The sequence below is a fragment of the Balaenoptera musculus genome, chromosome 14 (genome assembly GCF_009873245.2).
Source record: "Balaenoptera musculus isolate JJ_BM4_2016_0621 chromosome 14, mBalMus1.pri.v3, whole genome shotgun sequence".
Classification (NCBI taxonomy): Eukaryota; Metazoa; Chordata; class Mammalia; order Artiodactyla; family Balaenopteridae; genus Balaenoptera; species Balaenoptera musculus.
This window is the reverse complement of record NC_045798.1, coordinates 20,429,831-20,456,610: the sequence shown is the minus strand read 5'-3', so window position 1 is coordinate 20,456,610 and position 26,780 is coordinate 20,429,831. Positions and strand designations below refer to the sequence as shown.

Sequence of the window (26,780 nt, the reverse complement as noted above, 5' to 3'; positions counted from 1 at the left end):
CCTGTGTTTGTAGAAACAAGTCTTTTCAAACCAGGATCCTGAATGTGTTACAAGGCATCCGAAGAGAGTCAGCCTAGGAAGAAAGTAATTTAAGCCTTGACATGCTCGAGTCCATGCTACACTACCCGCTGTTGCTGTGATCTGTTACCTTTGCAAAGAGCAATCATTGGTCCCTTTTCAGTCATCCCAACATCCCATGGGATGGATGAGGGATACAGGCAGGGCATAACCTCTTTCCCAGGTTAACTTGGTACCTCTATTCAAGCACCTCACATTGTCCTGTGGGTATCAGCAAGGGGAGTCTTAGGACGGAGGGGGCAGGCGTCTGACATGGCAGTGGGGAAGCAGCTGGGGTGCCAGGGCAGGAGGCCAGAGCTGGCACACACTCCAAGCCCTGCAGCCTGGTGGCCATGGTATGGGTCTCAGTGTTTGCCAGCCTGTGTGGCCAAATGTTCAGGCCTGTTTTTGATGAAAACCCCCGGGAGACAGGGTGAGCAGGATAAAAGAGGTGATGATCCGCATTAAGCCAGGCGGCTGGGCTCTGTTCTCTGCAGGCACAGCACTTCCCACCAGCCTGGCGATGGCACGTCCTTCTTGCACTTCACTGGAACAGAAGAGCTTTCTGTCGGCCTGCTCAGCAGCAGTGGTGCAGGTAACCAACCCAAGAGGTAACAGAGTGGGGATGCTCAGAGCAGGCCCACACCTAGAAGCGAGGTGGGAACCAGAAGAGCAGGGCCATGTCTATTTCCGAATCATTTCAGCCACAATTTCGGGTGACCTATTTAGAAGCAGTGCTGTATAATGCATGGAATTATAAATGGGCTGCACTTTACGTTTTTAGCCGAGAACGTGTTGGTCAGGAACACATTTATCATTGGACTGTCAGTGAGTCGTGATTGAGGGCTGCTTATGAGATCACTGTTGAGGGCAACACCGGTCTGGGAGCTTTAAATTATGTGTGTGTGTGGGGGCAAACACACCCCCATAAAAACAATCAGGAGAGACCCAGAGGGAGCAGTGTGGTTCCAGCTATGAGTTGAGAGAAGAGAAGGGTGACGTTGTTACTTACAGAAGTGCGCACGCATCTCAGATGTGAAGGGGTAGAATTTGGTCAGGAGGAGAGTGAGAAGGTGAGGGATTCTAAGTGGAGGGAGAGTAGGAACTTGTATTAATACAGGGTTTATGCTTTTTGGAAGCACTTGTATATCTGTTATCTTATGCGATCATCCCAGCAGGGAGTAAGTTATTAAGTATATTTTACATATGTGGCAACGTAACACCCAGAGATGTGAAGATGTTACACTAATCTCTCAAGCTAGTAGCCAGGTGTCCTGCTGTTTCTGATTTCAGCAGCAGTATTCAGAGAGCCTTTATGGGGTAGGGGAACATGAATTTGGATGGGTGGGGGGCAGATTTTGGAAAGCCTCAAAGGACAGATAATTGTACAAAATGAATATGAAAAACATTAAAACTGAGAGAAAAAATGGTGCTGCTACTTTGTGTCTTAGCTTTCTATCAGTTAACTTGCATTTGTGGAACTTGGCTTAAGGAAGGCGTAATGAAAGTGAAGTTGTATTAAGTTGGTGAATGAAGTTTTCCTCCATTCACGGGTGGATTCAGCCAGCGATGTTTCTAGATGCCTATAGCTAAGGCTCGGAAACTGGACTGGCAGTGAGAGAATTACTAAAGGATTATACTTATTTCCTTCCTATTTCTAGTGCATCTTTTCTGTCATTCATTTTGAATGGGGAAACAAATTGAATAAAAATTTGGGGATGAATAAGATACTTTTTATCCCTGTACTCAGGGGACTAAAAATGTTACTTGGCTACCAGACTCTTTTAAAGTACCTTCAGAATATGCTAAAGGCAATGTTTCTATTGTTTTGCTAAAAGAAGGAGCCATTTTATAGGAACCCAGAGTTTGACCTTCCCGGCTGTTTGGGGTCAAGTTGTACCAAGGAGGGCTGCTCTGGGGCTCATGGGACCACACTTTGAGCAAGTTTCCTGGTGACCTGAAGCTGGGGAACCATGGGCTCAGGTGGTAACAGCACTGGGATTTGCCCACAGTGGTCGTGGAGTGCTTCCGGGCCTGGGGTGGGTAGCTCACGTAGACCAGATGATTCCTCAGAAGACGAGTCTTGGAATTTTACAATCTGGTCTGGGGAAAAGCGGGAAGTTGCAAAGAATCCTTATTCAGCGATTGGTGTGGAAGATCCTCAAATGACACCATCCTGGAGGCCTCTGAGCTAAGAGTTCCCTGGTGCACACGCATTGGGAAAGCGGTTGCTGCCCCCTGCACCTCGGGCTCACCTTCTCCCTGTTGGGCTCCTGAGTCATAGATCCATCTACCTGATGGGCTCCCCACCTGGATGACTCCTGGCTAACTCATCCTTAATTACCGGCAGCTGAGCTCACGTCTTGCTGTCCCCCCCGCCTGCCCACCTGCCTCTCCTTCTCTGACTCTGGGCCACATTCTCCATTCTCACCGCTGTTGCTTTGTTTCAGACCCATGTCATTTCTGGCCAGGATTGTCACCGTAGCCTTCAAATCATCCTCCTGCTCTGTTCGTGTCCCCTCCGATCCATCTCCTGTACTGTCACCAATGAGCCATTTCCAAATGCAGGTCTGGTCTGATCACCCTCTCTGTCCCACATATGAACCATTTAGTGGTTCTTCACAGCTTGTAGTGCCTGTCGTCACCTGGGCCCCACCTGCCTTTACACCTTCACCTGCCTCCACTCCCACGTAGCCCTGCATGTGGGAAGAACACAGGCTCTGGAATCTTAGGACATGAGTCCTGACTCCACCTCTAAAGAGCGGCGAGGCCCTTGGGCCAGGTACTTAACTGCTCTGTACCTCGGTTTCTTCATCTGTGAGGAGGGTTGAGTATTAAGTGTGATAATAATCCACGCAAAGCGCTAAGGACAGTGCCTGGCACGCATGGTGAGCACTCAGCAAACAAGAGCTGTTGTTGTCATTACTCTTATTAGATGAACACAGTTTATATTCCAGCTGTTGTCGTGGCTTCTCAGAAGATCTTTGTCCTGATGTTTCTGTGCATAGACTAGTCCATCTACAGAATATGCTTTTTCCTTTATCTTCAACCCCTGATTCTGCCTTGTAAACATCCACTTGGTCTTTATGGATCAGCTCCAACAACACCTCCTCCTTGGAGCCCTCCCTGGTGGTTTTGCTTCCCCCCGCGCCCTCCCAGGAGGTGTGAGGCACATTTCCACGTAGCTCCAGACGCAGTTGTACACTTGGCATATCCCGGTCCCACTGTTTGTTTCTGCGTCTGCTTCTCCACTAGACTGAAAGAGCTTATCTTTATTTATCTTCTCCTCACAGTGTTTAGTGTGTTTATTGACAAGACATTTATACTTCTAAAACCAAGCTGCCAGAATGACAGCATTTGAACAGCCCACAAAATTATTCTGTTTAATTGGTATACGAGCTATCAATTCGTAAATATGTCCTACAGTGTTTAGCTTCTTAGAGCAGGTGTCGGCTCCTTGGGTTCTTTCTCCAGTCAGGGCGATATAGTTAAACAGGGTCATCCTTACCCTTGCCCAGTCCCTTTGTGACCAGGAGCATGTGTTTTCTAAGGGGCCAGGGCTGGGACTTCCCTGGTGGTGCAATGGTTAAGAATCCGCCTGCCAATGCAGGGGACACAGGTTCGAGCCTTGGTCTGGGAAGATCCCACATGCTGCAGAGCAACTAAACCCGTGCGCCACAACTACTGAGCCTGTGCTCTAGAGCCCATGCTCCTCAGCAAGAGAATCCACCGCAATGAGAAGCCCGCACACTGCAACGAAGAGTAGCCCCCACTTGCCACAACTAGAGAAAGCCCGCGTGCAGCAACGAAGACCCAGCGCAGCCAAAGATAAATAAATAAATTAATTAATTAGAAAAAAAAATTAAGGGGCCAGGGCTCATGGGAAGGTGGTTTAGCACTGGCCTCGCGTGGGAACTGACTCTAGTCTTTGCTCTTGTACTTCTTGATCAATTATGTCAGCTAGCCACAGAGAGAAATTAGGGAAAATCATTCTAATTTGTATTACCATGTGCAATGACCAGTTACCGTCAGATCTACCTTCAGGTATATCCAGAATCTTAGCATGTCTCATCACTTCCACCAGTCATAGCCCAACCCAAGAAGCCTTCATCTTTCACCTGGATTGTTGCAGTGGCCTGCTAACTGGTCTCTCAGCCTCCTCCCTTTGCCCTTCCGTAGAGTTTATTTTCAGCATAGTGGTTCAGAGTGACCCTTGGAAAATAGAAGTTAGATCATGAAATGGACATAAAGATCTTCACCTGCCTGCCTGCCTCACAGAGTTGTTGAAGGATCAGAAGTAGATCGGGTTCCTTAAGGGCAAAATTATCACATCGGGTCCTTGTCTGGGGACAAAGTGGGGGCCGAAACAAAACTAATGAACATTTCGCTCATTAAAAAATGGAAGAGAAACGGGAAAACCTCATCTGTGACCCACCTCTGCCTCCTGGCCTTGGCGGTTTGCACCATGTGCAGGCATGCAGGCGTGACTCCGATTTCGCCTGCATTTGGACCTGACTCATAGGTGAGTTGTGATTCACAGGGCTGGCATCTCTGCGGGTTTCCCCCCTGGCCCTGTGCTGCCCAGCAGGAACCAGGTTGTTGGTGGGTCTGGGCAGGCAGCGTTTATCCCTCTGTTTCTTTAACTGGGCACCCGTTTATAAGACTTGTTAGTGTCATCCCCCTGATGGGGGTAACTGTGCTAGAGAATTTTGATAAAGAAAATCAGTGGATGCCAAGTTTTCTTTCTCTTTACCATCGGGACTCAGAATCTGCAACTTGGTGTTTGTGTTGAGTATTAGGTATGTGCAGCAGGTTTGGCCCGAGAGCTACCAGGCAAACTAAATCAGAGCGCACAGAGTTACTCATCCAGGCCAGGCTGGGTGTTTGTGGGGAAGTACCATCTCTGTAGCCCAGAGAGAAGAAGTGACTTGCCCCAGGCACAGGTGTCCCCTGGAAGCAGCCCCAAAGGCCCCACACAGATTACCTTTTTTGGCCGAACGTTAGCAACCAGAGAACACATTCACACTTCTTGACTCCGAACAGCTATCAAAAGAGACAGAGCTGAGTTGGCTCTTCTGAGCATTGGCTCCCCGAGTGGTGTGTCTGACTTTCAACTTTGAGAGAGAGGTTCATTCCCAAATGTTGGGTTGGAGCAGAGCCGCCCACCCAGGAGGTCTCCCCCCTGCCCTCCCAGGTCGTTGGGTTCTTCACATGCCAGTGGTGAGTCTGCGGGCCTAAAGCTGAGCCTCAGAGGCAGAGCTGCAGGGAGAGGCTGTGTGCTGGGCTTGAGCTGTAAGGAAACTGTGAAAGTAGCTTCGAAGAAGCCTTTAAAATATTTATTTCTTCAAATTCTTTAAATTCTTTTCATTTCTTTCAAATAAAATGTGTTTGGGGACGGAAGACAGGGGAGGCACAAAAGACTGAACATGCTTTATCCCTTAGAGATGGGCAGGTCTGCTCTGGGCCTAGAAGCCAAAGGTGCTCCGAGAACCCTTTGATGGGTTGCCTCTTTGAACGCAAACAATTGCTCACACAATTCTTAAGTTGAACTGTTTCTTTATGAGGGTAAGAATTTCAGTTCTCATAGATGAAGTCTGGATTGGGTTTAAAAAAAAAAAAAAGGTGCTCTAATGATGAAATTTAGAATCCAAACCCATGAGGCGATGTATTAGTAATTCTCCTATTGCTCGCATCGCTCGGAGAATGCCGGTTTTGTAATTGCCTTCATACCAGTTCTCAGGCCAGACAAGAAAATCTACCCCATTGCTTCTTCTTTGTTATGCTTTGTGTTTGTGTGAAAATGGATGCTGTCGGTCAAGCTAGCTTTTTCAGAAAATTTAGCTCCAAATGGCTTTTGGCTGTTGACAGAGAACAGATAACGTTTTCAGTAGCTGAAAACTGGTGCCCCATTTGGATAGTCAGGAAATAAAGCATCTGTAGAGTTGCACAGAAAGAGTCTAAATGCAGGTGTCACTTCCTTACTGTGTGATCTTCAGTTAGTTACTTAACTTTTCTGTGCCTCAGTTTCTTTATCTGTGGAAAAGGGATAACACCTACCTCACATCTGCCTCTTAGTGTGGGTTTGAATAAAATGAAGCAGTGTTATTTTTCTGACTTAATAGATTGTATCTTCTTATTATGATGGCTAGTAATTTTTTTTTTTTAAAGGTGATATTCATTTTAATTTTATTTATTTATTTATTTATGGCTGTGTTGGGTCTTCGTTTCTGTGCGAGGGCTTTCTCTAGTTGTGGCGAGCGGGGGCCACTCTTCATCGCGGTGCGCGGGCCTCTCACTATCGCGGCCTCTCTTGTTGCGGAGCACAGGCTCCAGACGCGCAGGCTCAGCAATTGTGGCTCACGGGCCTAGTCGCTCCGTGGCATGTGGGATCTTCCCAGACCAGGGCTCGAACCCGTGTCCCTTGCGTTGGCAGGCAGATTCTCAACCACTGCGCCACCCGGGAAGCCCGATGGCTAGTAATTTTTAAAAATCTACTGAAGGCAGCTCTAAAAAAGAAGTTCTAAAATTGTTTTGGCCAAGTGACATCATCTTTCTGAATTAAAAAAAAAATTATTTACTTTTAAATTTACATAGAGTAAAATTCACTCTTTTTAGTGTACAGTTCTATGCGTTTTGACAAATGCATAGAGTCATAACCACCAACAAAGACATCAAGATACAGAACATTTCCATTACCCCTCAGATTCTTTGTGCTGCTTCTTTGTACTCAATCCCTCCCTCCTCCCCTGGCAACCACTGATCTGTTCTCTGTCCCTTTAGTCTCTCCCAGCAAGTCTTGCACATGGAATCATACAACATGGAGCCTTCTGAGTCTGGCTTCTTTCACTGAGCATAATTCGAGATTCATCCAAGTTGTTGCCGGCATCCAAAGTCATGTTCAGTACTTTTTATTGCCATATCGTATTCCATTGTATGGATGTATTAGTTTATCCCTTCACCAGTTGGAAGGCCTTTGGGTTGTGAATAAAGCCACACTTACATAACTTACATAACAGGTTTTTGTGTAAACATCAATTTTCATTTCTCTTAGATGAATTCCTAGGAGTGGGATTGCTGGGTCAAATGGTCAATATATGTTTAACCTTTAAAGAAACTGCAAAACTGTTTTCCAAAGCGGTGCGCCATTTTGCATTCCTACAATCAGTGGATAAGGGTTTCTGTTGCTGCACATCCTGGTCAGCACTTGGCGTGAGCAGTCCTTCTAGCCATCCCAAGAGACCCGGGTGCAGAGGTATCCCACCCAACTTCTGATTTGCCATTTCTCTAATGACTAATGACATTGAGCATCTTTTCACGTGCCTTCTGGATGTGTGTCCATATCTTTTGCCCATTTCCTCATCAGGTTGTTCTCCTGCTCTGGAGTTTTTAGAGTTCTTTATATGTTCTGGATACACGTCCTCTGCCAGAGGTGCGATTTGCAAATACTTTCTCACAGGTTGTAACTTGTCCTTTCAAAAATTTCACAAGGGATTTGTAAGTATTTGTTCTTGTTATAAAAGACTCAGCTGACACGAAAGTATTTACAGTAAAAAGCCCAAGATCTCCTTTCCCTCCCACCACTTCTTCCAGCTTTCTTCTAGGAGATAGCCACTGTTGACAGTTTCGTGAGGATCTTTCCAGTCCTATCCTAATTTTCTAGTAAATGTAAATGCGCGGCTTTTGGGATCTTAGTTCCCCAACCAGGGATTGAACCCGTGCCCTTGGCAGTGAAAACGCAGTGTTCTCACCACTGGACTGCCAGGGAATTCCCTAGTAAATGCGTTTTGAAAGGGACTTTTAAATATTGATATGTGTGTTTTGAAATTAGTTCTATTACTTTTCAGTCAATAAGTTGCATTTCAAAGACTCTCTGTTTTTCCTTTCAGCCCAGTTACAGGCAAAATCATTGCTTTTCTCTTGCAGTAGTGAGTTTTGATGTCCTGTGTCATATTCCAGGAAGCCATGATTCAGGAAAGAAAATTTCAGAGGATGACTGTTAAGTGGACTAAATTTAAATAGGTCATCTTGTGTTTGCTAAAGGTTGCTCTAATTAGTTGAAATGACTTTGAAATTCGTCCCGTTTCTTATTCTAAGTGGTGGGTTGCTGTTTGCTTTTGTGCATGTGCACTAAAGGTCCCATTAGGTGAACAGTATTGATAACCTCAGAGTAAAGTTCTGGCTCCTTCCCGAACTTTAGATTGCTCATTTTTCTTTGATGGATTCTTTTGTGCTGTTGGAGATACTCAACACAGAATTTGTACTTGGTTTTTTATTTTTAGCTACAGTTTGGGGCTTTTTTTTAAACCATAACTGGTCGGAACTTTTTTTGCAGAATGAGTCTCACTGACACAGATTCTTTTCATCTTTCCACAGGTATGAATCCTAGGACCCAGAATAAGGATTCTTTAGAGGACAGTGTTTCTACCTCTCCAGACCCAAGTAAGAGGGGCCTGCTGACGGGGGAAGGTGGCAGGGAGGTGGGGGCGTGGGGTGGGTGGTCAAGGCACAGGGGGAGCAAGAGGGAGCCCTGTGCGAAGAGAATGGTCTGGAAGTTCACACGTCTCCGAGTGGTGAAGGGAGAGGGGAGACTCTGCAGCCTCTCCGATGGAACATGAGCGGCAGGGAGGCCAAATGACCTGTTCTGGAATGTGATTCGGGGCCACACAGGAAGGGTAGCGGAATTCCCAAAGCTGGCCTTGGCTCTCAAATGCTTAACGATGGCTCTGGGGAGAGGTAGGAAGGAATAAGACCTGAAACTGTTTACATCCCTGTAGTTGGAAGTGTTTGTCTGGGTTGCATTTGCTTTGATCATCCTTGTCTATTGAAATAGCTGAACATCTAAATATCAACAATAGCAAAAGACCAGAAAAAAAAAATTCTACTGCTTGATCGACTTTGCTTTACTTCACTGTGACCAGTGGATATATGTACATCACCGAGTCTTTTTATCCCCACTTTTAAGTAACTTAACAATCATTTCACTACTTCTCCAGGTCCGGCATACTGGTCATTTTTCATGGCAATATCAAACACATTATTAAATCGTGCTTTGGATAATCATGCCTTAATGGTGGCCATTTGGGTGATTTCTAGTTTTTTAGCATATAATGCATGGTGCAGTGGGTGTGTTTTTTTCTCTTGGTTCAGATCCTCGGAATATATTCCAAAGAATAGTTGGCAGATTGATTATTTTCTAGAAAGCTGCCAGCCCTGAATAGATTAGCCTGTTTCTTCTCTACAACCCCAGCACTGGATTTTGTCATCTGTGTTTATTACTGTTAACTGAATGATTCTGAGGTGGGACCTCCTCAGAGGCCTCTGCAGGGCCTGAAGATACTGGAGGTAGAAAAGAGACCACACAGACCTTTTACCCATGAAAAGAACATCATCAAGCTAAGAATTGGGAGCTTTTCTCACCACGGGGTTTGAATTCTCCGTATCTCAGTGTGTGCCCGCAGACACCATTTCTAAAAGGTTTTTATAATCCCTGAGGGTCAGGAAGCTGGTGACGGCCAGAACGATGTAAGAAGGCACAGTGATAGAGTGTCCTCTGTCTCTGGCCTCCCCACGGGGGCTGCATTGTGTGCCCACCTTCTGCTGCTGGTTCTAACCAAGAAGTGTGAACAAATTCATCCCTCGTCTGCCCTATGGGGAATTGGGGTGTTAACTAGGTTATCGTGGGCTGTGTGTTTTTTTATTTTATTTTATTTATTTATTTATTTTTTAACTGAAGTCTAGTTGATTTACAACATTGTGCCAGTCTCTGCTGTACAGCAAAGTGACTTGGTTATACACATATAGACTTTTTTTTTCCATATTCTTTTGCATTATAGTTTATCACAGGAGACTGAGTATAGTTCCCTGTGCTATACATTAGGACCTTGTCGTTTATCCATCCTAAATGTAATAGTTTGCATCTGCCAACCCCAAACTCCCAGTCCATCCCTCTCCCTCCCCCCTTCCCCCTTGGCTGCGTTTTGAGTTCTTGAAATATTAAGGAGTTAACAAGGCCTGTAATGAGTCAAACTCATATACTCAGAGAGTGGAGTGGTGATTGCCTGGGGCCTGTGGGAAGGTGGGCAGTGGGGGGTGGTTTGCTGATTGGTGGGCGTAAAGCTTCAGTCCTGAGAGATGAGTAAGTTCTGGAGACCTGCTGCTCGGCACTCTCCTCAGTTAACAATACTGAATTGGACACTTACAAATTTTGTTGTTGTTGTTGTTTTTGTTTGTTTTTTTAAATTTTATTTGTTTATTTATTATACAGCAGGTTCTTATTAGTTATCTATTTTATACATATTAGTGTATATATGTCAATCCCATTCTCCCAATTCATCCCACCCCGCCTCACCCTACCCTCCGCTACACTTAAAAATTTGTTAAGATGGTAGATCTCATGCTAAGTGTTCTTACCACAATAAAATAAAATTCAAACCAACCAACCAAAAGTCACCCCAGGACCTGGAGTGGAGACCGTGGAGTTAGGCCTGTTGCAGGTCAAGTCATCTTCCCCAAAGCAGGGCTGCCACACAGGGCATGTTTCCTGCTGGGACTCAGGGTGCAATCCCCTTCTTGTCCCCTAACTCCGGGCTCAGGGAGGCTCTGTTGCCCTGGGTGGTGTGTGTCGGTCACGGTATGGAGGAAAGATCCCTGAGCAGAGTGGCTTCTGGCCCTGTGACCTCTGGTGGGTTCGGCTCGGCCAGGTGTTTAAAGGGGCCGATGATGCCTCCACACCTGCTCAGAGGAGGTGACGTGAGGGGGTACAGCACGCGGTAAGCCGCAGGGCACCACGAGAAGTGAGGTGCATGAGGGTCTCACTGGGAATGCAGAGGCAGAGGCATGGAGTGTTTCTGTTGCTCGTTGCTCCCTCGCATGGAGATTTGACAAATAATTTTCACTTAAATGACTTAGAGAGATAACCGCCCCATTACTTTAACTCTGATTCTCAACCGGGGAATATTTTGCACTTCAGGGCACATTTGGTCATGTCTGCAGACATTTTTGGTTTTGACAACCAGAAGATGTCACTGGCATCTAGTGAGTAGGGACCAGGGATGCTGCTCACATCCTACAATGCCCAGGACAGCCCCCACAACAGAGTTATCTGGTCTAGAATAGCCTTCATGCCCCGAGGTGGAGAAACCCTGCTTTACCCAAAGAGCAGGCGGTTTTGGACAGACCCGTGTGGTCGGGCCCACTCTACTGATGGCAGCTTTCATTTCTAGATTGTTAAACCCTGTCTCCTAAAGTTCCGGCCTTGTAACTCCCAGACATCCTTCCTTGATTCCTCTTCCTACCCTTTTGGATCTGTGACTTATTTTTTGCAATCCTGAATTCTGCTCCCGTGTGCTATTCGCTCCAAAATCCGGCTCCAAAATCCGGCTGCGCTCTCCTCCTCTCCCCATCCAGCCCCTCCATCAGCCCAGGGGAGGCTTCCAGCTTGAGCCTCTCTTCCAGTCTCGGAATGTTGATTTGCTTCGATGTGTAACTGCCTGGCCTGGCCTGACCTGCGGTAACCTCACTGGCATTGCGGCTGTAGCTCGTGATCAGCAGAAAATGAAAAGTATCGGCTGTGCATCCCATTTGCATGATGGGATTGGATAAGCACTGCATTATCTAACAGCCTCTGTTTCTCTCTCTTTCTCCCCCCCCCCACCCCTTTCCTGGCAATTTTATCACCTGTCACCACCTACTTTCTCCTTCCCCCTCCCTTCGTCCCTCCCCCCATCCCCCCTCCCCCCCGCCATCCTACACCTGCCTGGTGACCACACGTACCTTCCTCCCTGTTCACACGAGGCAGTTCTGACGCTGTCTGCTCCCCCTGTAGTGCCAGGCTTCTGTTGCACAGTTGGCGTGGACTGGAAGTCTCTCACCACTCCGGCGTGCCTCCCCCTCACCACGGACTACTTCCCCGACCGCCAGGGCCTGCAGAACGACTACACAGAGGGCTGCTACGATCTCCTCCCAGAGGCCGACATCGACAGGTCGGTGGCAGAGGAAAGGCGCGCAGTTTTTGTTTCTCCCAAGACTGGTTTACAAATCGTTAGTTTCACGTACCACCACGGAAGGGTCATCAGGGCTGGCTCGTGGGGATGAAGCCAAGGACCCAGGGACTCTGAGTGTCACACGGCCCCGGGCCAGGAATGTCCTGTGAACAGCCGTCTGTCTTTTCAGGAGGGACGAGGAGGGTGTGCAGATGACAGCTCAGCAGGTGTTTGAGGAGTTCGTCTGCCAGCGGCTCATGCAGGGCTACCAAATCATCGTGCAGCCCAGGGCGCAGCAGCCCAGCCCCGCTGGCCCGCCCCCACTCAGCAGCAGCCCGCTCTATGGCCGTGGTGAGCTGTTCTCTTTGGACTGTAGTTTCTCTTCTCTACTAAGTTTGTGCAAGCAGGTTCTCAAGATAGTAGGGAATACATACATTTAGGAGTCATTGTCTTTCAACACACATTTTTTTTCCCTTCTAAATCTAACTTTACATGAGAATTAAACTCTCCACTGGGTTCAGAGTTATCTTAAAACTCTCTTTAATCTCCAACTCTCCTTTTAAGGGAGAGGGTATGACCAAGTTCAGGAAGTTCCAGCCTGGCTTGAGCAGTACCTCGGGGTCCCAGGCAGCCAAGCAGGGGCTGAGCTGTCAAATTACAGGGTGAATACTCCAGACCCAGGAGCCTGGGTTTATTTCTCACACAGTGCCTGACACAGGAGGTCTTCTCATGTTACCTGAACCTCAAGTTTAAACTTGTTGTTTTTGTTTTTGTTTGTCCCATTCTGGATTCATCTTCTCTTGTTTGTCACTGCAGCTCAGAGACTTGAAGCCGGGATGGTTTGTCCGTGAGTGGCAGAGGCTAGTGAGTGGCAGAGACTCAGTGGCGCCAGCTGAGTCAGAGCTGGGCTCTGGAGGGCTCCTCTGAAACAAGTCAGGCAGCGAGAATTACGTGCAGGGGCCTGGAACCACACACCGGCAGTCACTTCCTGGAACCATCACTGAGCATCTGTTAGTCCCCTGCTTCCTCCTTGTAGCTAATGAGCTCCCCTGCTCCCTAACCAGCCAGCACCAAACCTCAGGCCATCTTTGGCTTCATTAAAGCTCCTCTGGGGACTTCCCTGGTGGCGCAGTGGTTAGGAATCTGCCTGCCAATGCAGGGGACACGGGTTTGAGCCTGTTCCGGGAAGATCCCACATGCCACGGAGCAGCTAGGCCCATGTGCCACAGCTACTGAGCCTGCGCTCTAGAGCCCGGAGCCACAACTACTGAGCCTGCATGCTGCAACTACTGAAGCCCACTAGCCTAGAGCCCGTGCTCCGCAACAAGAGAAGCCACCACAATGAGAAGCCCGCACACCGCAACTAGAGAAAAGCCCGTGCGCAGCAATGAAGACCCAATGCAACCAAAAATAAAAAAGCTCCTCTGGTTAGAGGATCAAAGAAGTGTGGACCTGTTAATGGGAGCTTAGCAGTCCTCCAGTCCAGGCCCTGTTGTTCACAACAAAGCTTTGGATTCCCTCTGGATTTTCTCTAAAAGCCCCTTGTGATATGTATCACGTGATGCCTTCTTCGCACATTATAGACTCTACTGAATAGTAACCTTTCTGAGTGCCAGGGTGATTTCAGCTGCATCTTGTTGTCCTCCACCACGGAAACCACTGTGCCTGGTGTACGACAGTGTGCCTTGAAGAATATATGACTGTGTTCATTCATTCGTTCATTAGTATTTTTTTTTTGGCTGTGTTGGGTCTTCATTGCTGCACGCGGGCTTTCTCTAGTTGTGGCGAGCAGAGGCTACTCTTCGTCACGGTGCACAGCCTTCTCATTGCGGTGGCTTCTCTTGTTGTGGAGCACAGGCCCTAGAGCGTGTGGGCTTCAGTAGTTGTGGCATGCGGGCTCTAGAGTGCAGGCTCAGTAGTTGAGGCGCACGGGCTTAGTTGCTCTGCCACATGTGGGATCTTCCTGGTCCAGGGATCGAACCCGTGTCCCCTGCACTGGCAGGCGGATTCTTAACCACTGTGCCACCAGGGAAGTCCTCATTAGTATTTTTGAAGCTTCTGCTCTGTGGGGGAAAATAACATTAGTCAAACTATGATATACAATTCCACGTTGCAATAAAGACCGTGAGGGAAAAATCAGAGGGCTGCGAGAATATTTAATACAGGACCTGATCTGGTCTGGAGAGTCAGGGGCGGCTTCTTTGAGGAGTTGATGTTTGAGCTGCTGCTGTACCTGAAACAGATGCAGGAGTTTTTAGTGAGAGAGGAGTGGAGGGCAGGAACAGGTGGGCCAAGCATGCCAGGCAGCAGGGTTAGTATGTGCAAAGGCCCTGTTGGCTGGAAGACCTCGTGAGACTTTCTGGGCACCCAAAAGAAGACCGGCGTGGAGAGCACTGGGAATAAGCCAGCAATGTGGCCGGAGATGTCAGGAGACCCAGGCTGCACAGGCCCACGTGAAGGATTTTGTTCTTATCCCAGGAGCAGTGGGATGAATCTGCTTTTCGTGTCAGTGGCTCTGTCCAGGTTGCCTACTTCCTTTTCTCTGAAATAGCACTTTATCAGGTGCTACTGAAAATACAAAGACGAACAAGATTTGGGTCCTGGCCTCCTGGAACTTTTGGTTTGTCAAGGTGTGAGACAGAGACACACAAAGAGCTGCATCCAGGGTAGAATTCACCGCTGATGGGGTCTGATAGCTTTCTGGAGGAAGTGGCATTTGATGGTGACCTTAAATGATCCCTAGGATTTCGACGGTCGCCCAGGAAGAGAAGGCAGAAGAAGCAACAGGAACAAATGTTTGGAGAAGGAAATTCGAGCAAATAAATAAGTCTGAAACGTGGTGGTCCTTTAAGTCTGAAACGTGCCGCAGTGTGGGCGTCACGGGGGCTGAGGGCCAAAAGCTAGGTTGGCCATCCCTGCGGTTGAGGGCCTCAGATGCCAGGTGGCAGCTTGTGCCTTAGGGAAGTGGAGTTCCATTTTAGTCAATTAACATCTACTCTGGAACTTCCCTTCACAGAGGACAAGGCATTGGGCTGTTCGGCCAGCTGTTGTAGGCACCCCCAGGCTCTAACCTCCTGCTGGCTGGTTCAGTAACAGAAAAATCTGCCCACTTCAGGACTTTTTTTTTTTTTTAACCAAGAATATTTCTTTTCCATGAAACTGCCCCTGGAAAGAAAGTGTTGCCTCTTTTGTTTCTCCTTTTCTAAATCTATATGGAAGAGAAGCAATTGCCTGTTAAAGGAATGACCCTCAACCAGATGGAGGAAATTATTTATTTTTTTCCCTGTTAGGCCTTGTGTCCCGAAACCGCCCTGAGGAGGAAGACCAGTACTGGCTGAGCATGGGCAGAACTTTCCACAAAGTCACACTGAAGGATAAGATGATCACAGTGACACGATACCTTCCCAAGTGAGTCCTTGGGTATTTAAAGTTTTCAGCTCTGTCCTAAATTATGTCCAACTACTAAGTTATGTTTCTAACACATACTGTCCACATACTGAATTATGTGTATAACACGTAATTCAAACCAAGGAGGTTGAGTAATTGGTTTTTCTTTCGGAGTTACTGTTTTGCTCTCTAGGGTTGTACTTTATGGCTGTAGCTCACCTACTTCCAAAAGGGATTTGATCCAGCTTATAATGTTCAGCATGAGTCTTAACATGCCAATTAAAAATAAAGAGTATGAGGCTAGAAGAATGAGAAAGTTTAAGAAGAACTGAGAAATCTCCATTACCAGTCCCCTGGGATGAGTTTTGGTTACTGTGGTCGAGGGTCGAGTGCCAAGGATACTGCTAAATGTCTTGAGACAGAAAAGGTACAGGAGACTTGGGGGGAGGCGGGGGATCCTTGTTTGGACCTCAGGCCACGCCCTTTGTTTTTCAGGTACCCTTACGAATCTGCCCAGATCCACTACACCTACAGCCTCTGCCCCTCCCACTCAGACTCGGAGTTCGTCTCCTGTTGGGTGGAATTCTCGCACGAGCGGCTGGAGGAGTACAAGTGGAATTACTTAGACCAGTACATCTGCTCTGCCGGCTCCGAGGACTTCAGGTCAGAGACCCCGATTTCACTTTCTATCCTTGCTGCCTTGCGTGTGTCCGTATTTTAATGTCTCTGTCCTTTCTCCTGATTGCAAAATGATGCCTGTTTTAGAAAAAAAAAAAAGAAAAAGAAAGTGGAGGGAAAAAGCACATCTGCATTGGGTTAAAAACTCAGCGATGAGATGGACGTGGATGGTTGCGCAGCAGTGTGAATGTGCTGAATGCTGCTGAATTGTGCACTTAGAGATCATTAAAGTGGTAAACTTTGTTATGTATATTTTACCGCATGAAACAACAAACAACAGCAAAAAACCTGGTGAAGATGTGCTCTTTTTTTTTTTAATATTTATTTATTTATATGGTTGCACCGGCTCTTAGTTGCAGCAGCTGGGCTCCTTAGTTGTGGTTCATGGGCTCCTTAGTTGCAGCAGACGGGCTTCTTTAGTTGCAGCACATGAGCTCCTTAGTTGTGGCTCTCCGGGTCCATAGTTGCCGCACACAGGCTCCTTAGTTGTGGCATGTGAACTCTTAGTTGCGGCATGCATGTGGGATCTAGTTCCCTGACCAGGGATCGAACTTGGGCCCCTGCAATGGGAGTGCGGAGTTTTAACCACTGTGCCACAAGGGAAGTCCCAAGATGTGCTCTTTGGTGGAATGTCAGTGCTCTTCACATTTTCCTGACTGCTTGTGACATCTTTTTTTTTTTTTAATTGAAGTCTAGTTGATTTACAAAGTTGTGTTAATTTCTGCTGTCGAGCCAAGTGGTTCAGTTATACACATATATACACTCTTTTTTTTTTGTATTCTTTTCCATTATGGTTTATCATAGGATTTTTAAAAAATCTTTTTTCAGCTTTATTGAGGTATAATTGACAAAAATTGTACATATTTAAGGTGTACAATATGATGGTTTCATATAAATATAGATTTTTTTTCTTTTTTTTTATTGGAGTATAGTTGATTTACAATGTTGTGTTAGCTTCTGCTGTACAGCAAAGTGAATCAGTTGTACATATACATATACTCACTCTTTTTTAGATTCTATTCCCATATAGGTCATTACAGAGTATTGAATAGAGTTCCCTGTGCTATATAGTAGGTTCTTATTAGTTATCTGTTTTATATATAGTAGTGTGTATATGTCAATCCCAATCTCCCAATTTGTCCCTCCCCGCCCCTTTCCTCCTTGGTAACCATAAGTTTGTTTTCTACATCTGTGACTCAATTTCTATTTTATAAATAGGTCCATTTGTACCATTTTTTTTTTAGATTCCACATATAAGTGATATCATATGATATTTGTCTTTCTCTGACTTACTTCACTCAGTATGACTATCTCTAGGGCCATCCATATCCCTGCAAATAGCATTATTTCACTGTTTTTTATTATCATAGGATATTGAATATAGTTCTCTGTGCTATACAGTAGGACCTTGTTGTTTATCCATTCTATATATAAAAGCTTTGTGACGTCTTGTTTTTATTTTATTTTATTTATTTTTTTTGGCCATACTGTGAGGCATGCAGGATCTTAGTTCCCCGACCAGGGATTGAACCTGGGCGCACAGCAGTGGAAGTGCCGAGTCCTAACCACTGGATCACCAGGGAATTCCCTGTGACATCTTGTTTTTAATTTTTCATTTTTATGCATGATTTATGGTTGTGATGATAAAAGGCCACAGCGGCACTGGGCCTGGGTGCACAGAAGCATTCTGATGTCTCTGGGATAGAAAGTAAAAGCAGCCTTGGAGTTCTTCCCTCTCAGCCTGCGTGAAATGCAGCATCAGATGAGCACGTGCTCCTGGGCGGATGGACGCTCGCACCCTCACTCCCGGGGACGTGGGTGTTGAGATGGGATGCTTACTGGGGTGCTTTTATCATCTACTTTTTCTCACCACCACCCCTTTTCCCCTGTGGCCCTCTGTAGCTTAATCGAGTCTCTGAAGTTCTGGAGGACCCGCTTCCTGCTGCTGCCGGCCTGTGTCACCGCCACCAAGCGCATCACGGAGGGGGAGGCCCACTGTGACATCTATGGGGACAGGCCCCGGGCAGACGAGGAGGAATGGCAGCTCCTGGATGGCTTCATCCGATTCGTGGAGGGCCTAAACCGGATCCGCCGGCGGCACCGCTCCGATCGCATGATGCGGGTGAGGCTCCACGGACCCCTTGGGGGCTGGGCCCGGTCTGGGGTGCAGGGACCATCTCCTCCTGCGTCTGGGGCCTCTCGCCAGCCAGTTTCTTTACTCCACAGCTGCCCAGCATTTATCTTCAGTCCAAAGCAGTGGGTTCTCCTCCAGCGCAGGGTGAAGGGAGGGTGCACAGCCAGCCACCCGGCTGGGGCCACGCCTCTGACCCGAGGACACAGACCTTTGTGAGCTCCCCACTGGGGACCCGGCGTCAGGCACAGCTGCTTATGTGACTGGATTTCTGGTGCTGGATTGCTGGATAGAAACTCGCTCAAGAGGGTGATAGCAGCAATGTCACTTATGTCACTTGTAGTATTTCCTGCACGCTTGGGCCTTCATTCAACCACTCACTCCCCAGTGAGGACGCTGAGGCTCGTGGGGGTGATGGGATGTGTCTGAGGACACCGAGCTAATAAAGGGCTGATCTGGGATGATTCAGCGTGTGTGTGTGTGTGTGTGTGTGTGCACATACAGCTCTGTGAATTTTACAAATGTATAGATTCACATAACCCCCCCCACCACCATAATCAGGACATGGAATAGTTCCATCAGTGCAAAAAAACTCTCACACTACCCTTTAGAGTCACACTGTCCCCCCGTCTCTAACCCCTGGCAGCCACTGGTCTGTCCTCCGTCACTATACTGCTGTCTTTTCCAAATGTCCTATAAATGGAATCATACGATAAGTAACCTTTTGAGGCTGCTTTCTTTCACTCAGCATAATGCCTTTGGGGTTCATACAACTTGTCGCTCAAATCCACTGTTCATTCCTTTCCATTGCTGAGTAGTGTTCCATCATCAGCCGTGTTTTTATTTTTTGTTTTTAACCTCAAGTTCAGTGTTCTTTAACCCAGGCCAGCTGCCTCTCGTACACAGCATCATTTCTGGGAGAGCTTATGTAGTGGAAAGAACCTTGGTTTTGAAGTCAGTTAACTGGAGTTTGAATTCCAGCTGCAGTGCGATTTGGGATAAGTTACTTCACTTCTCTGAAACTTAGCTTCTTTTTCCATAAATTAGATGTGACGTTATTTACTTCCTTGAGCCGGTGATTGAGAATAAAATGAGATGCTATATGTAAACCGCCTCAAGGAGGCAGTGTGTTTTGAGTCCACAGCTATTTGGGACCTTCAGTTCAAGTGAAAAGCCGTTTCCTGGCATTTCCTGATCCTGAGACCCCGTCTTCCCCGACTGCATTGATGGGCTCCCAGAGCCTGAGGCACAGCAGACGCAGCAGCATCTGATGGCCTGTCTCCTCCTCTGTGCTTTAGAAAGGGGCCGCCATGAAAGGCTTACAGATGGCTGGGCCCATCCCCACCCACTCCCTCGAGTCGACCGGCCCCCCGGTTGGGAAGAAGGGAACCTCAGCTCTGTCTGCCCTGCTGGAAATGGAAGCCACTCAGAAGTAAGTACCTGGTGGACAGAGGCTCGTTCCCATCCCCCAGGCCCCAGTGCGGTGAAATGTGACTTCTGTCTACCAAGGAGCCAGTAACTGACAAAAAGACACATAGGTGAAAAGAAAGCTAGGTTAATACCTGGTAAGTGTCGAATGTCATGAAGTAGGTCAGAAGTTAAAAACTTGCAGTCTGGGGCTTGATTTGAACTGCAGATACAGTTGGTTTGGTCCACAAGGTGTTTTTTTGTTGGTTGGTTGGTCTTTTGTTTGTTTTGTATTTTTAATAGACTTTCTTTTTTAGGGCAGTTTTAGGTTCAAGGCAAAATTGAGTGGAAGGTACAGAGAGTTCCCATCTACACCCTGTCCCTGCACATTATCCACATCCCTCACTGAACGGTACATTTGGTACAATCGATGGACCTGCATTAACACATCATAGTCACCCAAAGAGCACAGTTTATTTACATCAGGGTTCACTCTTGGTGTTGCACATTTTATGGGTTTAGACAAACTTATAATGACACGTAGCCACCGTTATAGAGTAGTTTCGTTGCCCTAAAAACACAAAATATTTTTTAAATATTTGAGCCAAATTTTTTTCATTTGAAGATTTCATATAAAAATCTTGATTTCTTAATGAATTCTTACATGAAAAAATATATAACATTATGGTTATATTGTATAAAAAATATAGATAATGTAATACGAAATTGTATTATGGGTAATATGTAAAATCCAGCTTTGCTCAAAGTGGTGGAGGCTCAGTTAGCACTGGGTCCACGTTCAAGCCCAGCCACGATGGGCTGGCACTTTAGGTGGACTTGTGTCCCTGGTTTACCGTAGAACCAGCACGCCGTCTGCTCTTGGACTTGTCTTGGCCCCTCAGACAAGGGCCACCTGACCAGCTTTTCTAGGCATTTGAGTGTGTGGTCCCTTTGTAAACAGTAGGTGCTGCAGCTCTTAGGACCCCGGTGGGACCACATCTTGCTTTGGGAGGGCAGGGACAGCGTCACAGGAGGTAGGATTTAAGATGTCCTTGTAGAAAGGGACACATTTATACGGGGGGTAGGGGGAGGACTTGGGGAAAAGGAGAAAACATTGCCACGAGCAGGTGGGACCTACTCTGGGAGGCCTTCCCTGCCCCCTCCATCCTTCCAGCCAGATCAGAGCCCCGCTGTACTTCCTGGTGTCTGTCTGGTGAGGGGGTCCGTGCCATGCCCGCAGGAGCCCAAATATGTTAAGCTTTCAGAAGGTAACATGAGTGAGCCCGAGGCCCAGTGGGAGATGCAGTTGCAAAGACAGCATGGGAAGTTGGATTCCAGGCTGTTCTTACACATTTTCATAGCAAGAGCGACCCTTTGAAAGTTTATTTTAATGGAAAATTTCAGGCAGATTAAAAAAAAAGTAGACTCGTTTAATAAATCCCTGTTTACCCATCACCCAGCTTCAATGATTATCAACTCACGGCCAATCTTGTTTCATTTATATCCCGCTTGCTCTCATCTTCCTTTTTATTTCTTATGAAATCCCAGACATCACACCCCTTTGTCTATAATATTTCAGTGTGCATCTCTGAAAGATAAGTACTCCTAAAACAAAACTGTAATACCATAATTTACCTAAAAAGTCACAGGAGTTCCTTAATATCATGTAATATTCATTCAGCATCTTTGGCAGAAGTGGTGTTTGCAGAGATGGGTCCTGTGTATAGGAAGGCCTGGTGGGTGGGCCCAGGAGGCAGAGGCCTCACTAGTCCAGGCGAGAGGCAGCAGAGGCTGGAGGGTGAGGATGGGATGGAGAGGAAGGGATGCGGGGAGAGAAGGGAAGAGCGTGGCCGGGGTGACAGGGGAGCAGATGAGAGGAGGAGAGCTGGGGTAGGTCGGGCTCATTACTGAGGGCGCTGGGGCCTCCAGAAAATACCTTTATCTGACCAAGGAAAGACCCCAGAACTCCGCCTGGCAGGTTGTCCCTGTAGCTAATCACAGACCTTTCCCGCTGGAAAAAAGAACAAGGAACATATGTTGCTGGGAGGGGTGTGAAGTTGGGGGCAGGGGAATCTTATTTTAATGTGTCAGTGAGTCATCGTTCAGTGCACCCCAAGGAGCCTCTTTCTGCTCAGACTCGAAGAGGACGGGTAGCTTGGGGTGGCAGTGTCCCTGGGTGTGTGTGGGGAGCTCAGCTGACCCCGCAGCAGGAGGCAGGACAGGGAGCCCCGAGCTTTATTCTCCCCCCCAGATGACCGCTCCCGGGTGATGTGGTGCGTTTTCTCAGAGCCGGAGGCCGAGCAGAGGGAGCCAGACCTTTACATAACGTTTGCGCACACAGCATTTTCTACTTTGTGTTTTTCTTTATTGTTTTGCTACACCAAGCAGATCCAATTTTATTATGGAAAACTGTTATAGCCATACGAAGAAGAGTTTCAGAAGTTTCACCCGTAGTCCTGTCATCTTACCACGCGTGTCTGTTTCCTCCATTTCCCCTGGGTCTTTGCCTGGAGGCATGCACCTGTTGTCAGGCTCTCATGGGAGGCAGAGGCCCCAGGAGCGTGGCTGTGGGCAGTCTGGGCTGCAGGTGCCAATCCGCAGCTCTGCGGCTCCTGTTAGATGGGGATAAACTGATGTCGGAGTCAGAGCAGGGAGAGAGCCCACGTGGCAATTGTCACGGCCTCTGGGAAGATGGCAGCGTGCCCCATGCATGTTCTCACGTGTGGGCTTGCACAGTATAGCTGGTCCTTTTGTGACATCCCCTCCCCTGAGCCGTGAGACAAGGAACCTCCAAGGGCAAGGACGGGTCCTACTTGTCTCTGAATCCCCGACTACTAGTCCACGGGTCAGCACGTCGATGGCAGCTCAGTACGTGGGGGTTGTCACGTGCATCAGACGAGGAGACCCTGGGGGGCAACCGAAGCTTCCAGCCACCACCGTCCCAGCCACGGGCTAGGCCACGGCCCCCAGGAGGCGCAGGAGAGCGGCCCAGTGTGTGTTTCCGGATGAGGCCCAGAAGAACACACCGCGATGTGGTGCAGAAACAGTGCGCTGTACATGGACCAGGCAGAGTCAAGCTTTTAGTCTGCTTTTCTTATATGAATTACACCTCAGAGTACCCAAGTGATTGGTGCAGGAGGTGTCTCTCTCCAATATTCCAGCTAATGGGTCCAGAAGGAGCGCTGGAACATTACCGCATGTGGGCTCTCATGCGCTCACGGACCTAGCAGAGATCACCAGTGACCGCTCACATCGCCAGATGCTGTGGGCCTCCACGTAGAAGCACACAACACACTGAGGAAGAATTACTGCCCCATCAAACCTAAATGTGCTCAAACCTCTAAATATAATTTCTAGTGCTCAGGAAGTATGGGGCGCAGAGGAACACGATAAACAATAAAGGGATATGATCAGCACATCCAGACTGTAAATTTACAGGACAAGTGAGCTACTTTCTTCCACAAATAAATTGCAGGGGTATGGAGGGATGAGCGGAGCTTTTAGCTTAAAGAAGACTCGAGAGACATAACTGAGTACAGTGTAGGGATTTTAACTGAATCCTGTTTCGAACAAACACACAGTAAAATCTTTTTTTTTTAAATTTATTTATTATTTTTGGCTGCATTGGGTCTTCATTGCTGCACGCGGGCTTTCTCTAGTTGCGGTGTGCGGGCTTCTCATTGTGGTGGCTTCTCATTGCAGAGCACGGGATCTGGGTGCACCGGCTTCAGTAGTTGTGGCTCGCGGGCTCTAGAATGCAGGCTCAGTAGTTGTGGCACACGGGCTTAGTTGCTCTGTGGCATGTGGGATCTTCCTGGACCAGGGATCGAACCCGTGTCCCCTGCATTGGCAGGTGGATTCTTAACCACTGCGCCCCCAGGGAAGTCCTAAAATCTTTTAAAGATACAATATATACTGAAATGTTTATGGATGAAGTAATAGCATGTGTGAGTTTTGCTTCCAAATAATCGGGTAGATAGGGATAGATGAAACAAAATTGGCTCTATCAATAAATAATTCTGGGGTCCAGGTAGATAAGAGTTCGATTACATTATCCTCCTTATTTTCATATGGGTTTGAAAATTTTCCATGACAAAAACCAAAAAGAGTGTAACAGGTTACTATGGAAACTGATTTTTAATCTCCGATATGAGGTTACTTCACCATCAGTAAGAGATGTGTCAGGATTTAAGACGAGGGAAATGTCACAAATTGGCTTCCTGGGGAAACGGATGGAGACAGAGTTTAGTTGTGGGCTCAGCCCCCGTGGGAGGGAGGGGGCGGAAGGCGGAGGGGACAGAGGGAGAAGCTGAGATGCAGGAAAGCCTAGTGACGGCCTCGGGCACCTCCCTCAAGCTCTGGAGCTAGAGCCATGTTCGGAGATGAGCTGGGTGGGACCAACAGGGCCAGGACTTTACACCCCTTGGTGATGGTTCACTGTCCACAGGCAGCCCAGGGAGGGGCTCGGGCTCTGCAGCTGGGCCGTCTCTGGAGGCGGACAACACGCCCAGCTCCCATGTCATCAGGGCCACGGCAGAGGGTCTGGGTGGCGCCTCGAAGTGCCCACCACGAGAAGTGTGTGTTATGGTAACAACGAAGCATTTTAGACTGTAATGTGAGCCTCATTGGAACTTACCAAATAAACATTCAATGGTATATTAAAACAGTCTAATTTGGGGGGGCGTTTAAGTTACCATAGTTCATGGCTTATCTTAGTATGGAAAAAAAAAAATTAGGAAAATATATGTGAAAGTAGGCATTTATGGATACCAGAACTGAGATGGGAGGAGAGGTCATAAGAAAACCATAGTTGTCTTGTGTCTGAGATAATGCCTGTTAGATTAGAGTGTGGCATTTTTTTGGGGGGTGGGGAGGGCTCAAGTGTGTGCGTTTGCGAGATTAACGAATCTTCAAAATGTATAAAGAGTCGACACATTTCACCCTGTTTAGTTAATGCCTAATGGTAATGCAGCCCTAACGTTCAGAATGTGCTTCTGCTGGTATATTTAATAAAAACTGAGAAAAAGTTTCTCCCAGAGAGTTAAAAAAATGGTGTTCATGGACGGAGTCACTCAAACCATGTCACTTGCCTTTTCAAAGTAATACATAAGCCCAGGTGCTGCCAAGAGGCTTTTAAAATTGAGCTGTTTTCTGATTTTCCGTGGCAGCTGGTGAGCGTTCAGGACAATGAATGAAATTAAGGGCATCACGTAGGGCCTGAGGATTAACAAGGCGGAAGAGCGTGTTTCGAAGGTGCTGGCAACTGCTGCCTTTGCTTCGTTGTGGCTAACATGGGTCCTTCCCCAGGGGGCTCTGAGTAAGGACCGCCCTGTGTTTTCCCCCTCTCAGGTGCCTGGGAGAACAGCAGGCGGCGGTGCATGGGGGCAAGAGCTCCGCCCCCCCGGCTGAGAGCAGCGGCGTAGCCATGACTCCCACCTACGTGGACAGCCCACGAAAGGTAAAGGAGCCCCTCTGGCGGGGGGCTGGCGTGTGCGCTCAGGGACCCGGTATGGAGGGTAACACACAGCCCATGAGTCCAGGACTAAGTGTGCTGAGGATTTGGAGGAACCTTTTGCAGCACTGCTATTTTGATGGAGGGACTTGCCTGCTCACGGTTGTAAGGACGCTAACTGCTAGACGAAAGCAGATGTAAATCAGTCAAGCTAAACTCTGTCGATCCGAGATCTGGCTCAAGCTGTGACACTGGCCTCTGGTTTTCCTTCAGTCCCATCTTCAGCCCTCCTGGTGGGGGGAGGGAGGTAGAAAATGACTGAAGCAGCTTCTGGGAGAGCTCACTCTTTGGTGAATGAAATTCCCATCAGTTTGCTTAGACTCCTGAGAAGTAGTCAGATGGGAGCATCCTGGGAGACGGAAACCAAACCTGAGGCTTTGGCCTCCATACAGAATAGCGAGTACAGTAGAGGAGCCAAAAGCTCCACAGGTCAAGCTTGTAGCTTTTAAGACCAGTAGATGTGTCTCTGCCAACTCCTTCTCCTTGGAAATTCAGAATCTGAGATCGTTCTGATGTGGCAGGGTGAGCTGGCCGCACATTCTCTTACCTGGTCTCTCTCACTCGGAGATGAAGGAGATTCTATAGATGTATTTTATTTTTCAACGTTGTGGTCAACTTGTATATCCATCTGCATATTTATTTATTTTACTTCCACATCGTGAAAATTTCCCCGTGTCATTATTTCTCCAAAGTATGATTTTAAAAAATAACTATATAATATTTCATCATATGGATAGACCTTTGTTTATAACTTCATTTTTTGTTTAAAATAATGGTGGTTTCTGATTTTTAAAAATAGTTTTTGGCAATTATTCCATACGTTTGTATAATTATTCTGCAGTGTATCACAATTACAAGTAATACTGCAGACATCCTTGCACATAATTATTTGACCACATCTCTGATTGTTTCTTCAGGATAAGTTCCTAGAATTAGACTTCTAGGATGGAGGGATTAAAATCTGAGAAAAAGTAGCAACTGAGGCTGCAGGCAGTGTGTAGCATCCATAGGCCAGAGACAGCAAACCTCAATAAATATCTTAGGCTTTGTGGGCTGAGAGGGAGGATCAAGGCTATTGTGTGGGCTCTTCTGTAACCATTTAAAATCTTAATGGTTCTCAGCTCACAGGCTGGAATAACCAGGTGACTGGATTTGGCTGTAGGCTGTTGTTTCCGCAAACCCAGCTCTAAGGCAGTGACTCTAGGTACAGTCCCAAGGATAGTCTGTGCGTCAGGAATGACCTGTTGGTGAAGAAAGTCTTTTCACCTGTCCTCACTCACGGGTACATCATCTCAGCAGCGTTAGCACCTCTGCTTCTGTATGTTCTGGCAGAGAAGGGACGCAAATAGAACTTGAGAACACATAAGTGCCTGTGTGCTGTTCACTAGCCGTTACGTCCACCCACTGCCGTCTTTGAGGATTAGAAACAGTGCGGGGGACAGTACTGAGAAGTACAGAAATTACAGAACCACAAGCATTATGGTTAAAATACACCAACTGCCAAATAGGAGATCGTGGTCTAGAACACTCCCTTCATCTTCCAGCTGGACACTGAAATCCATGTGGATAGCCATCGGTCTGCTGGGTGTAGATTCCCAAGTGGTCCAGGAGAAGCAGAGGTGTTAGG

At 47.3% G+C, this 26,780-nt stretch overlaps 1 protein-coding gene across 11 annotated transcripts in view; it reads left to right on the top strand.

The window, feature by feature from the left end:
* Nucleotides 1–26,780, top strand: part of DEPDC5 (DEP domain containing 5, GATOR1 subcomplex subunit) — a 90,568-nt gene that overhangs the window by 37,072 nt on the left and 26,716 nt on the right. For 7 of the 11 annotated variants that reach the window (XM_036823118.1, XM_036823116.1, XM_036823112.1 and 4 more), the window contains exons 24-32: nt 555–652; nt 8,431–8,496; nt 11,855–12,038; nt 12,229–12,389; nt 15,329–15,446; nt 15,921–16,088; nt 18,006–18,225; nt 19,533–19,666; nt 24,991–25,099. In XM_036823118.1, the coding sequence (XP_036679013.1) occupies nt 555–652; nt 8,431–8,496; nt 11,855–12,038; nt 12,229–12,389; nt 15,329–15,446; nt 15,921–16,088; nt 18,006–18,225; nt 19,533–19,666; nt 24,991–25,099 (1,258 nt within the window). Of the gene's footprint in view, nt 1–554; nt 653–8,430; nt 8,497–11,854; nt 12,039–12,228; nt 12,390–15,328; nt 15,447–15,920; nt 16,089–18,005; nt 18,226–19,360; nt 19,456–19,532; nt 19,667–24,990; nt 25,100–26,780 lie in introns of those variants that run through there. The other 4 variants (XM_036823117.1, XM_036823113.1, XM_036823115.1 and 1 more) reach the window with 2 other exon arrangements.